The following is a 16,005-nucleotide window of genomic DNA, read 5'->3' as shown; positions in this document are numbered from 1 at the left end:
GGGTTTAAAGGGATAAGCCTGCAAATGACCCCCAGGGAGTCCCTTGCCCCCCATATGCTTCTCACCTTCAACAACATTTCCTCTTCCTTTCATTTTGCCCATTTGGGGCATCAAAGAGGAAGCAGCCTGACGGAGTGGCTGACGCAGCATTGGCTTAGGCTTTGCTTTCTGCTACTCTCACGTTCCCCACCCATTGCAAAGCTCTCTTTTATTTGCTGTTTCTTCCAACTTTGATTAGTGATGGTAGAAGCCTAACTGCTGCACCCAGAGATGGTGTGGTGTTTAGGGGAGCCCTGGTTTAGGCATTGAGTCTGAGGCTGCAGTTCCAACCAGCCTGGGAACTGCGTCAGGTTCTGCTCTGTCAGTCGATGCCTGTGAAGAAGGGGCGGGGCTAAGACGGCACTGCTTTGTACCTTCTGGTCATAGGACTCTTAGATCCTTAAAACTTTTCAAGAACCCTGAACAGCTTTTCTTTAGATGGTTCCTGTCCATCCTCAGTAGTCATTGTATTGGCTATATTGAGATACTGATTTAAAAATAATAATAAAACCATTATATATCAACATAAATTTCATAAAAATACTTTTACAAACAAAAAAATCAGATGCTTAGAATTGTCTTATGATTTTGCAAATCCCTTTAATGTCTGATTTAACAGAAGACAGTTGGATTCTCATATCTGCTTCTCTTTCAGTCTGCAGTGATGGCTCTGTTTTGGTTGAAACATATGAAGAAAACCCAACTTCACACAGATACGTGATTGGGAAAGGCAGAACATTTTAACAGCATTTTCAGATCATTAATTTTCTTTTAGAATATTTATTTATTTGAAAGAATTACAGAGAGAGAAGTTTTCCATCTACTGGTTCACTCCCCAAATGGTTGCAACTGCCGGAGCTGACCTATTCCAAAGCCAGGAGCCAGGGGCTTCTTCCAGGTTTCCCTTGTGGGTGCCAGGGGCCCAGGCAGTTGGGCCATCTTCTGCCATTAGCATGGAGCTGGATCAGAAGTGGAGCAGTCAGGACTTGAACCGGTGCCCACATGGTCTGCCAGTGCTGCAGACTGGGGCTTTAACCTGCTGTGTCACAGCGCTGGTCCCAGATCATTAAATCTTAAAGATAACAGTTTTGAGTATCTTATAATGTCTCTTTAAAAATTGATTACTACATGGAATCTGAAATTGTACCAATGTACCACTCATACCCTATCACCTTAAAATCCAATGGTCTATCTTGCACTTTAAATGTATCTTTTACCCATCCATAATTTTATAGCTTCATACAGTACTCATTTAGAAAATATTGGTTCACCGATATATTAAGTTTATCACCACGATGCCAATGTGTATAGATCTTCAAAATATTGACATATTTCACTATATGGTACCACAAATTCACATCATATATAATATTAAATTGTTACCAGCAGTCTTGAGAAATTCTAAGCTATATTTTGGCAGCTGTTTTCCATAAAGTTATAATTTTTGCTTAAAAGCTAAAATTTTGTCATTTGCAGGAAATATTCCGTTTTCTTTGAGGTGACGCTCTTGCCTCGTCGATTTTCTAGAACATTTCTGCCATGGAACTGTAGTTGGCCAGTAGCCGTCAGTAAAATGGTGTCCATAAGAGAAGCAGTTGGTTACTGGAAAGTGCTTCTCTGTAAGACAACCACTGAACTTCAGTATGGAGCTGCTTTATGGGCACCTCTCACTGCATGGTGCATGACTCAGGGGTCGAGATTTAATAAAAGTGCTCATTTTTACTGTTTCTCCAAGGACATTCTTAAGAGACACAGGCACTTGTTTTTTTACTGCAAGTGCTTGGCGATGAAGGGTGCAGTCACTGCTCCGGGTAGTTGGGTGCCGCCGTCCAGCTTCATACTAAGCTGCTGGTGGTTTTTCCCACCATTGCTTTTGCAAATGAGTGCAAATGCCAAGGCAGTGAAAAGGGACGTTAGCATTTTAGTGGCATTACGAACATGGTGTCCATCCTTCAGGCCCACTGAAAGGATCTCAGGACTCTTGGGGGTCTTAGGACCCAGCCTTGGGAAGCACTGGTCTGAGGGAGGCCATAGTGTCACTCCCCCTCTTCGTGGAGGAACGACACAGAACCCTGCGCTGTTCTTTTTGTCTCCTCGGCCCTTCCCGGGTTTGCTGCTGGTTCTTCCCGGGTTGGCTACCGACCCTTCCACCTCCGTGGAAGGGCGGTTCCCCCCTGCCACTTTCCCACTTCCGCGGGGGAGCGGCACACCGCCGGCCGGCTCTCTCGGGGGCTACACAGGTGTTCCTTCAGATAGATGTTCCTGGTGCATGTTGTCTTTCTCCTCCTTTATAGTCCTCTTCCACCAATCCCAACTCTGCTACCCACATGCCGAGTACACTGCTCTCCTCCAATCAGGAGCAGGTCCTGCTGTTTATTGGTTGAACTGGAGGCAGCTGTGTAGAAGCTGTTTCCTCCTCTCCCAGCGCCATATTGTGGGAGAGCAGATGCATAGAATAAGTCTTAATTCCAGTAACTTAGTCTAGTCCGAGTTGCTCCCCACAGATCCCCCTTTCTTTTTATTTTTCGCGTTGATACGCGCCTGTCTTTGGTGCCCCACGGCACACACTCTGCTCTGCTTGCTGGAGTTGCCCACAGGTGCTTACAAGCCCTACCAATCAGGCAAACCAAATCCGGGTCCTCTCTTCGCCATGTTGTGAGGAGGTTTTTAGGCGCTGATGCATGCCTGTGTTCAGTGCCCTGCAGCGCATGCTCTGCTCTGCTAGAACTGCCTGCAGGTGCTTACAAGCCCTACCAATCAGGCAAACCGAATCCAAGCCCTCTCATTGCCGTCTTGTGGGGAGACTTATTGATGTTGATAACGTGCCTGTCTTCAGTGACCTGCAGCCGCCCACAGGTGCTTATCGTCTTACTAATCAGGCAGACCGAATCCAAGCTCTCTCATTGCCGTGTTGTGGGGAGGCCTTACTTTTCTCTATTTCTCTACCTCTGGGCATTCCTATCTCTCCTATTTTACTTCTATCTGCCAGCATTCCTATTTCTCTCATTTTACTTCTAAACTTCTGTTTCTCTTATCCCCACGGCTTCCCGGCGCCCACCCCGAGGCTGCTTCTCAGCGCCTCGCCCCGCGGCGGCTTCATCCTCCCTAACATATTTTTCTCTACCCGGTATGTTTCCTAACTTTTCTTCCAACAATATTCCCCTCTCACTTCTCCTGGCTTCTCCCCACAGTCCGTATCCGAGTCTAAGTTTCTTCTAGGTTTCACTTTCACTTTCAACCTGCATTCCGTATCTGAGTCTAAGTTTCTTCTTGCTTTCACTTTAAATCCTAACTTCTTTCCCACAGTCTGTATCCGAGTCTATGCCTAGGCTTTCAATAGCTTCTTCCGGCACCTTTTCCGTCCGGCTTTTCCCTAGGCTCTTTGCTAGTCTCTCTCTCCGGTATTTTCCCATTTCTTCCCGTTTCTTCCCTCCTAAGTTTCCTTATCCGAGTCACGGCACCATTATGTTGCTCCCCCTCTTCATGGAGGAATGACACTAAACCCTGCCTAGGCTTCCTATCCGAGTCAGGGTACCATTATGTCGCTCCCCCTCTTCGTGGAGGAACGACACAGAACCCTGCGCTGTTCTTTTTGTCTCCTCGGCCCTTCCCGGGTTTGCTGCTGGTTCTTCCTGGGTTGGCTACCATCCCTTCCACCTCCGTGGAAGGGCGATTCCCCCTGCCACCTTCCCCACTTCCGCGGGGGAGCAGCACACCGCCAGCCGGCTCTCTCGGGGGCTGCTCAGGTGTTCCTTCAGATAGATGTTCCCTGGTGCATGTTGTCTCTCTCCTCCTTTATAGTCCTCTTCCACCAATCCCAACTCTGCTACCCACACACCGAGTACGCTGCTCTCCTCCAATCAGGAGCAGGTCCTGCTGTTTATTGGTTGAACTGGAGGCAGCTGCGTAGAAGCTGTTTCCTCCTCTCCCAGCGCCATATTGTGGGAGAGCAGATGCATAGAATAAGTCTTAATTCCAGTAACTTAGTCTAGTCCGAGTTGCTCCCAGTTGCTCCCCACACCATAGGGCCAGAGTTGCTGCCTAAGAGGCAAAGCAGCGTGCAGGCATCTAGTGGGTGGTGACGCTGGTGAGCTTCCTAATCGCAGCCAGTGCTTTCAGCTCAGCTCCTCTGAACCTGGCCAGGTGCAAGGTGGAGCCCTGTCACATGGCACTCAGCATGGTGGCCACAGCCAGCTCTCGGGGTATCACCCCCACAGCTCCAAGATACACAAACAACGTGTTCCTACCATGTTGAGGTTGCTCTTAAGAACTTAAGAGAAACAGGACTGTTACAGTCAGACTTTCATATGCTGACTTTAATGTTTTGATAAGGTAAAAAAAAAAAAAACTGTTAATCCTCTAACACTGGATAACAGTTCTAACTGGGATGATACACTGCTTAGCAATGGTCCAGGAGCCAGGTTCTCACTCTGCCACTGACTGTGTGCTCTTGGGCGAGTGACTTAACCTCTCCAGGCCTTGAGTTTGCTTATAAGGAAATTGTGTATGGGGAGACCTGCCCCAGGGGAACTGTTTTAAGGGTTAGATCTCCCATCGATGTATGTAGAAAAGGAGGTGTTTGACAAGCGTGCTCTCACTCCATGGTAGGAACAGCACAGGGATGCTGCACCAAAACACTGGAAGAAGGCTAAGCAGCAGGGAGCTCAGCGTCCACAGACACACAGGTGGCAGAATGTTGGAGTGGAAGGAGCCCTGAAAGTGCCTGAGTCCGACCTTCATTTGACATAAGAGAGAGGGTGCCTGGCATTCCCGGAGCTGCCCTGCTTGTAAAGTGGGCATTTCCAGCTCTCAGTCCAAGCTTCCTGCCTCCCCCGCTGGTTTTTCCTTAGAGGACACCGTAGTGACGGGACAGTCAGGAGGCTGTTCCAGGGCCATTCGTGCATAATCATGTCCTGCTCTAAACAGAAGATAAAGCACTAGAATTTCAACCTTGGCCTTCAGCAATCTCACTTCTTGCTCAAGAAAGGCAAGGACAGTTGCAAGCTTGCATTTGTGTGCAGGGCTCAGCATTATTTAAAGAAAAGCAACTTGCTTGGAATCTTGCCCTTAAGCACTAGTACAAAGTTTAGACAAAGTTTATGTCCTAAAAATGCTACTTCTGTTCATGAAGGGAAGCCACTTGTGCTCACATTGATTCTAGGGACTAGGTCCCAGAGCAAAGGTCAGGCAAGCATAAAGGAGCCTTTCAGTTACACTGCTGGCTGCTTCTATCAGGAGGAAGAAACAGCTCTACTTACGCAGTGTCACCAAGTGCGCTTGTGGTTCCAGCTCTAATCCGGGAGTGCAGAGGTCTTTTTCCTCGTAGCCATTTCTGTGTTTATGCTGCTAGGTGCTCAGCTAAGCTTGGCAAGTGATACAAAAATGACATAACGAAGTGCCCTCTTCAGGAATGTTCTAGCCTGTACACAAAGAGCTGGGCTTTGTGTAGAGATCCGTAATTGGATTTCCAGCAAGTCTATTCCATTACTTTCTGTTTCCAGTTCAGAAGAGTCACGCTGTCTTCTGCAATTTGTTTTCTTGGTTCTGCAGTCTTTGTTTTCGTATCATTCTGCTACCTTATCATCTCATCTTAGATCCTTTCTTACTAAGTTACACGACACAGAGCCTTCCCAGGTACTGCAGTTCCCCTGGCTGTTGCCGCAGCCCCAGCTGAGCTCTCAGGGTCTTTTGCAAACCTTTCTGCCTGCCCGTTTGCCTGCCTGCCTGCCTGCCTGCGTTTGTCGGGCTGCCATCCCATTGCTTTTCATCTTTCTCCTTTTAAATGGGTTCGCTGCGGCCCACTCTCTCCATCTGCTGTGATGTGTCGTGAGTGACTGCCCAACATCGCGCTCACCTGCAGTCTGAGAGTTGAGTGCTCGTATTTTTGTCCTTCGGCCTCTGCCTCCCACCGGCCCATTCTCCACGCAGCAGGACGGTGAGCCTGCCCCAGTGCCTGAGCCTCTCACGCCCCGCTTCTGGCCTCCACAGGCTCCTCAGCTCTTCGTTCCCCTCACTGGGCTCCGCACCCTGCCAGCTCTGCTTCCAGCCAGCCCTCTGCCCGCCATCATCCTGACCCAGGTGTGTGCCTCTTGCTCTCTCACCATCTCAAGGTCCTCTGGCAAACGTCACCTTCTTAGTGAGGCCTTCCCTGCCCACCGACAGTATGTACAGTGGTGTTCCCAGCTGCCACATCCCCAGCATCACCTCAGCTGCTTTATCCTCCCGCCGTCGGAATGGGAAACACAGGGACTCGTGGAAGTGGCTGGCGTTACTTCTGTGTGGTGTCTCCCTGTAGGGCAGAAGCCACCGGAAGCTGAGGCTTTGGTCTGTTTGTTCACTGCTGCATGGAGCTCCTAGAGCCCAGCCGGGCCGAGCAGCTGCTCTGGGAATTCGCTGAAGGCATCAGGCAGCCCTGGACTTCCCTCCAACTGTAATGCTTTTTGTAGAGTTCTTAAATCATCTTCCTTGTGTTGCATTTGGGCAGGGTGCTAGAACACACTGGTGTTTGAAACTCTCGCTGGACTGGAAACAAGTATTCAAAGTTCCTACGCTGAAACAGTTCAGTCCAGGGCCGTCCCCATCCCCCACTCTGCCCAGCAGGCAAATCGAGGAAGGGCAGCTGGCTCCTTGTTCCCAGTGATGGCTCAACTGGCAGCGCTTCCCTGCACTATACCCAGGCCTAGAACACTCTCCACCCCGACCTGTTCACCACATTCCATCCTTACAGATTCTCCAATTAGATGTTTTAACAACTTCTTGATGTACTACAAAAATTGTCAGTTTAAAATATACAGTTCTCTGGGGTATATAAGGGTACTTCCAAGAGTTACTGAAAAATAGAAGGAAAAGATGCTATTTTTGGTGCAAAAAAACGTGGAACTCAATCCTAGATTTTCAGAGTACCCACGCTAGGGGCAGGCATTGTGGTGCAGTGGATTACGTCACTGCTTGGGACACCTGCATCCCACGCCGGAGTGCAAGTCCTGCCGCTCCACTTCTGACCCAGCTTCTTGCTAATGTGTCCTGGAAGGAGTGCAGGATGGCTCCAGCGCTTGGGCCCCGCCACCCATGTGTGAAGCAAAGATGGAGTTCCTGGCTCCTGGCTTTGGCCTGGCCTAGACCTGGCTGTTGTGGGCACCTAAAGGGAGAACCAACAGAGGGAATCTCTGGGCGCTCTCCCTCTCTCTTGCTGTTGCTTTCTCCTTTTCAAGTAGATGAAAACCTGTTTTGTTTTTTTTTTTCTTTTAAAAAAAAAAGCATACGCATTGTTGATGAACTTTTTGAACACCTTTTGTATGTGTGGATTTCAAAATATTTTGCACCAAAATAAACTTCTAATTGCATCTTTCCATGAACTTTTTTTTTTTATTTCTTGACAGGCAGAGTGGACAGTGAGAGAGAGAGACAGAGAGAAAGGTCTTCCTGTTGCCGTTGGTTCACCCTCCAATGGCCGCTGCGGCTGGCGCACTGTGGCCGGTGCCCCGCGCTGATTCGATGGCAGGAGCCAGGTGCTTCTCCTGGTCTCCCATGGGGTGCAGGGCCCAAGCACTTGGGCCATCCTCCACTGCACTCCCTGGCCACAGCAGAGAGCTGTCCTGGAAGAGGGGCAACTGGGACTAGAACCCCGTGTGCTGGCGCCGCAAGGCAGAGGATTAGCCTAGTGAGCCTTGGCGCCGGCCTCCATGAACTTTTTAAAAAACCTTGTATTTACGGTCACACAGCCCATTGCCATTATCCATTTTTCAAACATTTTCATCACCCCCAAAAGAAACCTCTTCCCAGTAGCCAGCAGCCACATCCATTCTCCTCCCTCTGTTCCCAGCTCTTGGGCACCATCACTCCTTCTCTGCACATTTGCCCATTCTAGACATTTCATACAACAGAACCGCGCAACGCTGTGTGGTCTCTTGTGATGGGCTTCACTCTCTTAACCCCCGAGAGGCTCACCCACTCCTAGAGTCTCTGGGAGACGCCCCGCCTCTTTGCTGGCGGGCATAGTCCTTTGCAGGGGCCTGCCACTTTTATTTATTCATTAACCTCTGGATGGAGGTGAGAGCTCCGCCTTTTTTTTTTTTTTTTTTTTTTTTTTTACAGAGTGGACAGTGAGAGAGAGAGAGACAGAAAGGTCTTCCTTTTGCCGTTGGTTCACCCTCCTATGGCCGCCGCGGCCAGCGCGCTGCTGCCGGCGCGCTGCAGCCGGTGCACCGCGCTGATCCGATGGCAGGAGCCAGGAGCCAGGTGCTTTTCCTGGCCTCCCATGGGGTGCAGGGCCCAAGCACCTGGGCCATCCTCCACTGCACTCCCTGGCCACAGCAGAGAGCTGGCCTGGAAGAGGGGCAACCGGGACAGAATCCGGCGCCCCGACCGGGACTAGAACCCCGTGTGCCGGCGCCGCTAGGCGGAGGATTAGCCTAGTGAGCCGCGGCGCCGGCCAAGAGAGCTCCGCTTTTGTATTGTTGTGACTGATGTAGCTGTAGACAGTCACGGGCAGATTTTGGTGTGGATGAATGTTTTCATTTTCATGACTCTGGGCTAATACCGAAGAGCAGAATTGCTGGCTCACGCGGTAACGGTGCGGGTGACTTTGTGTGGAGCTGCAGGACGGCTTTCCAAAGTGGTCGCCCTCTTTTATTTGCGGTCTCTCCCGTGGTGCTTCTGGTCCGTTTTTATTCTCAGCACCAACCAACCCACACTCTCTCCCTGTGCCATGCGCACGTTCACATTTAAGTCTCTGATCTGGGGACAGGCTACTTTGCTTTGTAACTCCAAGAAGGTAACTGGTAAGCAAGCAGCATCCCCGGGAAACACCAGCCTCCTTTGGCTCAGCCTGGACTTTTCCCGCAGCCTCAGCTCACCGCCTCCCAACTCCACCCCAGGTGTGGGGCCCTTCCTGAATAGATCCCCATCCCAGCTTTTCTACATTGTGTCTCCCCACCAGTCTGCAGAGCCTTTTGAGAGCAGTGGATGTATTTAATTATCTCATCCAAATGCAGCTCCATGTCTAGGCGTGGTGAATGTAGGGTATCTGTCACAGAGTGAATGGTGGGCTTCCAGGGGAAAACGGTGATCCACACTCATTGCAATGTCGCTTCTACTTCGAGAAAAGTTATGCTCTTGGGGTTCTTGTGAGGGGTCACTGCGGAGGTGCCAAATGGTACCTGTTGAGAGATGGGGTGCAGCAGCAGCCACAGTGAGGCCCCCTTCTGCTTTTGCCCTCCTGGGCACTGGAGCTCGTGGGATGAGGGAGCAAGCTGCCTGCACCTTGACCTTGCATGTTCTCTAGGCCCTGTTTTGCTCTTTTCATCTCAGCATGAACAGCGGGTTGCTGCCCCTCCAGCGAGGTCCTTACATATGGATGAAGATGAAGATGAGTCCCTTCTGTGAAGCAGAATTGTCAAGGTGGAACCTTCAGCTCCAGCACATCCTCTCCCCAGGAAGCCTCTATGAACCTGGGCAAAACTGACATTTGAGGGAACTGGAAAACGAACACAAGTACAGAACAATCCTGAGAAATGCTGACACACAGCAGGAGCTCGTGATGTCCTGGCCCCGGGCCGCGCCCACTCAGCTGGGGCCAGGGTTTTTCCAGGGCAGGGCTGAGGACACCAGTGGTCAAAGGAGACTCCCTGAGTTCGAGACAGCGGACAATGCCTACACCCAGTGAAGTCAGGCAGGTTGCAGTTGCAGCAGAGGGCATATAGGGAGGGCTAATGACCCCACAAGCCTGGAATTGGGGTTGGCCCCCCAGCTCCTGGATGAGGCTTGCACACAGGCTCGGCAGACCTGGAGAAGGCCTAGGGCACCACACCTACATGGCTGACCCAAGGCTGCGTTCATGTTCTCAACAGACAAAAGTGATCAGCTGGACATCATCAAAAGTAAAAGTTGTAAAGATGGACATTTAGTGCAGCAAATAAAATGACACGTGGAACGCCTACAGCCCATAAGGTTCAAGCCTGGGTTCAAGTCCTGACTTTGCCCCTGGTTCCAGCTTCCTGCTAGTGTGTACCTGGGGAAACAGCAAGTGATGGTTAACATGGGTAGTCCCTGCTGCTTACTTGGGAGACCTTGGGATACCCTGGCTTCTAGTTTCAGCCTGACCCAGACCCAGATGTTGTGGGCATTTGAGGAGTGAGTCAGTGGATGGAAGATCAATCTCACTCCTTTGCAAATAAACTATTTTTTAAAAATATAAATGTAGGCCGGCGCCGCGGCTCACTAGGCTAATCCTCCGCCTAGCGGCGCCGGCACACCAGGTTCTAGTCCCGGTTGGGGCGCCGGATTCTGTCCCGGTTGCCCCTCTTCCAGGCCAGCTCTCTGCTGTGGCCAGGGAGTGCAGTGGAGGATGGCCCAGGTGCTTGGGCCCTGCACCCCATGGGAGACCAGGAAAAGCACCTGGCTCCTGGCTCCTGCCATCGGATCAGCGCGGTGCGCCGGCCGCAGCGCGCCGGCCGCAGCGGCCATTGGAGGGTGAACCAACGGCAAAGGAAGACCTTTCTCTCTGTCTCTCTCTCTCACTGTCCACTCTGCCTGTCAAAATATATATATATATATATATATATATATATAAATGTAAGTTGTTCAGCACCAAAAGACACCATTAAGAAAATAAAAAGCCACAGCCTGGGGGGGGGGGGGGGTCTGCAAATCACATCTAATAAGAGACTTGTATCTAGAAGAGATTTCTTATAATTTTAATAAGAAACATCATCTCACTTAAAAATAAGCATAAGATAACAAACGGGAAATGAGCAGGTGAAAAGATGTTCAACACCCTCAGTCATTGGGGAAATGCAAATTAAAACCACAAATGCTCCCTGTACCACCAGCTGGGTTTAATTGAGAAGACAGACAATGGCAGATTTTGGTGAGGGTGCAAACTTTACCCTTGCATACTGCAAACAAGAAATGTCAGAAAATATGACCACTTCTGAAAATATTTTGGATTTATAAAACAACTTACCAAGCAACCCAGCAACCCCAACCCTAGCAATTTCCCCATGAAAAATGAAGACATGTCCATAATGGCATGTATGGCCACATTCATAGCAACATTTTTCAGTAGAGCCAAAAACTAGAAATAACCCAAATGTCCATCAACTGGTAAATGCATTAACAAAACATGGAAAAATAGTGCATAAAAAGACAGAGAGAAGAGATACTAATACATGCAAAAGCATGATGCTAGATGCAAAACACTATATGTTATATGATTCCGTTCACTTGAGATGTAAAGAAAAGTGAGTCTAGATAGAAAGCAAATCAGGGGTTTCCCAGAACTGGGGGTTGGAGCAAGGACAACGTCTATGTGGGCAGCAGGAAACCTTCCGGATGAAAGTGGAAATGTCCTCAACCTGGATTTGGTGATGCTGCATACTGTTTTAGATATGAAAATTACATCTGACTAAACTTGGAGAAAACAGAAAACAGATTTCTGATGATTCGTGTACGTCCATCTTACCTGGACCAGGTGAAGCCCTGAAGTGCGCAATCACAAGTTCTCAAACAGAAAAGCAGCTGGCTCCATCAGTCAAGCTGGACACACGCGGACAGGAGCTGTGAGGGCGGAAAGCCCTGTCATGTGGTAAGGTGGCACAGAGCACCTGGAGGCTTCCCCCTCTCCCTAGAGAGGGCAGTGGGACCTGAAGGGGTGGAGACTTGACGGCTCGCGCACTCTCTGGGCAACAAGGATCTTGCTTCATTCAGCAGCACGTGCCACATTAGGGAGTCTTTCAGCCTCTTTCGAAACCTCACTGTGGCGTCATCAGAAACTGTTCCATCATCAGCTTTCACAGGACTCCTGATGCTTACCTGATGCCTTAAGGAGGTAAGTTCTCCACTTTGGTACAGGAAGACCAACAGGGCCTTTTGGCTCCGTTTAAATTGCTTAGATTTGCTACTCCATACAGACCCCTCAGATACCATCCCTCTTAGATGAGTGAATTAACTTAGAGAGATCTGGCTGTGGACTAGCCTCAGGCAAGGAGGTCCTCAGGAAAGGGGAGATGGGGTCTCCCACGTCCTCTGTTCCTGGTCTATACTTGTTTGTCATCACCTGGTCAATCCCCACCTTGTGTGGTGTGTACCTGTCTGTCAGTTGGTCTCTATGACAGGATACATACAGGGTATGACTCTGATGTTTGTCTTGGTGCTGGGTATATGGTGGGCATTTCAGGTTTGCAGAAGTGAATGGATGGGCTGCTCTCCATTCAAGGACATTTATGCTACCATCTTCTAAAGTTGTCATGGCTCAGGTGGGGTTATGGGGTTACCATTCTGCTCAGCCCCACCAACCTGACACCCCCCGCAATGTAGATGGGTAACGGGAGGAACAGATAGAACTAGGATGACTTACTACTCCAGGATGGACACTGCAAATTCATAACCCTCTTAGCTAGGAAAAATGAAGCCTACCTAAAAACTATATACAATGAAAACCCTGGGGTGGGAAAACCCAGGAGACAAGTGGGACCATACGCTTTGAGTCTTCAGACTCCTTATCCATCCATCCACCTGCTCAAAGGCAGCAGCCCCTGCAGTGCAGTCATCAGGTCCCGCAGAGAATGCAAGGGCCAAGATCCAGTGAACTTCAAGTTCTAGTGAGGCCCAGACATAACTCAGAGACTCACGAAAGTAATGTGTAATTTCAAGCTGTGTCAATACCACAGAAGTTCAGTAACTCTGACCTCCACAAACACACGGTCAGTCCATCGTCAGAGGAATTCATCTCCAGACCTGAGGAAGGGTCCGTGAGGGCTTGCTTCCTGGCTCATTATGTGATCTGTCACTGCCATGCACCTGCAAACCCCATGGGTCCCCCCAGTCTTGGACTGTGAACCTCCAAAACCATGAGCCAAAAAGAACTCCTTCCTTCCTGAGTAGCTCTCTTCAGTTGGCTGGTACGTGGTGACGGAACACATGCCACAGGCCTTCAGTATATTCGTCACTGTTTTCTAACACTGGTTGAACGACTGAATGTTTCCTTTCCAGTGAGAAAATGGCACCACAAAGTCAAATACGATTTGTTTGTTTTATTTGCCTATCTCAGTTTTAATAAAAGATTCTGAGAACTGAATGACACGTAGTATAAGCTATCACCCACATCCACTACAGATGTATACACGGTTTCTGCCGTTCAGTGAACAAGGTGACACTATCAGTGCTCAAACCAAAGTGCAAGTGAAGAGATACTATGAATGAAAAACGCATGGGTGGGTGGAATATTTTTTATTCTCAGATAATAAATGCAAATGCACCACCCCAGGGGTGAAGCACTGAGGAAACATCTGCATCCCACAGGTTAAAAAGCCAAGCACAAGTACCATAAGAGGACCTCCTGGCACGGAGAGTTGTGAACAATTAGCCGTTCCTGTGAAAGCGGCTCCGAGACTTTGATTTTGCTATCACCACACAGCCACACTGGAAGTTCAGCCCTCTTCACAGTGCAAATATAAAAATGATCAAATTCAGGGTTTTATGGCAATCTTTTGTTAAAATATATTCTATTTCAATATACATGCTATAAAAGTATGCTAAAAAGGTCAATCTTTAGAACTCTGTTAAAATTAAGAATTTACTTTTTACATATAGAATGTACACCCAACTCTTAAAAGTATATTTGAGAAAAAAGCGTTAACTGTGACCCCAAATACTTCCAACTTCATGTTTTCTTCATGGTAATAATGATTTTATAATACATACAATCAGCAGTGCTTTCTCACCATTCTGTAGTGCAATGCCTCACCGAATAATTTAAATAAAAATACAGAGGGAGTTTTGTGTTTTCCTTGTGCAAACTATTGAGCTTCAAATACAAGCTGCTATCAGAGAACTTTCATTTTATTTTTTAAACTCTGATATCCTAAATTCTTTTGTGATCAACATTTGGAGCTGCTAATCGGGCAAATAACACAAAGTGCTAAAAATTAACTTGTAGGTTTTCAAAGTGCTCATTCTCTCCTGCATTTCCAATGGGAGGTCTAGAGTTTTATGAAGTCATGTGAAATGACACTGATGGAACACATCCAGTGGTGATGAATCAACTGAATGCAGGCCAGACAAGGAATGAGACTCTTGGTACTAAGTGTAACTACATCTATAGTCTTCTATTTTAGGTATAGGTGTAGGATGGAAATGTAGAACCAGAATCTGTTTCTGATTTAAACAAAAATATGTCTTCTTTTCATTAGCAAAACGTTCTTTAAAATATATCTGTTTCTCCCCTCTGGCTACTTAGCCACGAGCACTGGACAAGCTTTGAACGCTTAGTGCCCACCATCTAGTATCCTCAAATGTGGCTGCAGAGAATGCACGGCAACATTAAATAGCTCATGGATGTCCACTAATCAGAAATGTGCTCTCTGCTTACGGCGCCCAGTCCACCAAAAGAAAGGTTTGGCACTTGTGGGCTTTTGTTCTTGGTGGGAATCACTTCTGCTTGATTTTCATTCTTGGAAGAAAAAATAATCAGCTCCTGTCTTCAAATTTTATGACATGATGTGGAAGAGCAAAGGGACAAGGATTAGCTATGACCAGGGAGCTGCTCTGGGATGGGTGTCCAGGCAGATCCTCCTCCTTCCCAGCTGGGCTTCCAGGGGGCTGCCCCTGGGAACCAGGCTGCAGGCACAGGACATGAGTGGACAGGGCCTCCTCTGGGGACAGGTCTCCCTCCCTCCATCAGGCATCCCCTGGCCTGCTTCAGCCACTGCCCCTACTCACTACCCGCATGATCTCACTGTGTGCTCATGGATACAGTACTTAGGAAAAGAAAAACGAAACAAGGAAAAGCCAAGGACTTGACCATGAGATAGTCAATGCCACAGGCTGTTGCTGCCTCCAGAGCTACGGTCTTCAGTTCAGAGCATCTGTAAAGGGTCCATACTTTGTTTTTTTTATAGCAGAATTCTCCTTTGTTTCTCTTGAAAACTCTTTGCAAGGTTATATTTTTCTACACAAGTTTATCAGAAGTAGAGTTGATACCTGCTCTTTCTAAGAAACCAGTAATGACAGAAAATTAGCCTTCCTCTCCTGAGTTTTGAACCAACCTAAGAGCACAATGTTTTCCCCTGGCAAATGATTACCTCTTTCAAAAGTGGACAATCAGCGGTGGCGGTGGTGGTGCTGGGGTGTCCAACACAGCCCTTCAGAAAATACTTCAGGCTGCAAGAAGAGGAAATGCAGGAGAACAGACTTCCTGTTGTGCCTTACATAAAAGATCTTGTTAAAATTGAGAGCAGCTCCAAGTGTAAAAGTAAATATTAGTGCAAAAGGTCCCACTGCCAGGTGCAATCTTGAGACATCCTCAATTTTCTCATTTTATAGTGTTTGACTTTTTAAAAATACAAGGCTTTTAAATGATGAAACCTAGCGAGTAGGGGGAGGAAGTTAACATCAGAAAATACACTTTAGAAAAGGTACAGGATATTTTGCTGGCAATTGGCTACTTATTTCATAACTTAGATCAAGTACGTGTTTGTTAAATATTCACAGTAATTTCAGAGAAGGAACATTCGTGTCTGTAAAACTTCAAATCTATTGCATTTTCAACTGCTTTTTTTCTGTACAATTAACAAAATTCCATCTGCCTGTGCTTCTCTGGAGAGTTCCATCTTGTCAGGCCTTCCCTCTGCAGATCCAGTTATACCTTCAGGGTGGGCTGCAGGAGTCCTTTCTCAATGAGATGAGTCTTGAGGGCTTTGTATATATTTAGCTGCTGTTCTGGTTGAAGCACCAACAACTGCTGCAGCACTCTGCTAGGATTTGGGCCCCTGATGATAAGGCAGAGAAGACAAGGTTCATGCCACTCTTACAGGGCTAAGTGAAGCCTATACCCCAACTTAAAACAAACAACGCAGGGCCAGCATCGTGGCGCAGCAGGTCAAGCCACTGCCTGCAATACCGACAATGCCATAAAGGCTCAGATTCATGTCCCCGGCTACTCTGCTTTCAATCTAGCTCCCTACTAAT

At 48.2% G+C, this 16,005-nt stretch overlaps 1 protein-coding gene across 1 annotated transcript in view; it reads right to left on the bottom strand.

The window, feature by feature from the left end:
* Positions 1-13,055: 13,055 nt before the first annotated feature.
* CDS1 (CDP-diacylglycerol synthase 1) overlaps positions 13,056-16,005 on the bottom strand; it is an 82,715-nt gene continuing 79,765 nt past the window's right edge. The window contains exon 13 of the mRNA XM_002717047.6: positions 13,056-15,806. Coding sequence (XP_002717093.2) covers positions 15,677-15,806 — 130 coding nt within the window. The 3' untranslated portion in view covers positions 13,056-15,676. The remainder of the gene's footprint in view (positions 15,807-16,005) is intronic.

The sequence above is a fragment of the Oryctolagus cuniculus genome, chromosome 8 (assembly GCF_051225735.1).
Source record: "Oryctolagus cuniculus isolate XC-2025 breed Fujian yellow rabbit chromosome 8, ASM5122573v1, whole genome shotgun sequence".
NCBI lineage: Eukaryota > Metazoa > Chordata > Mammalia > Lagomorpha > Leporidae > Oryctolagus > Oryctolagus cuniculus.
Note: the sequence above shows the minus strand (reverse complement) of the source record. Positions and strands in the feature narration are given on the sequence as shown.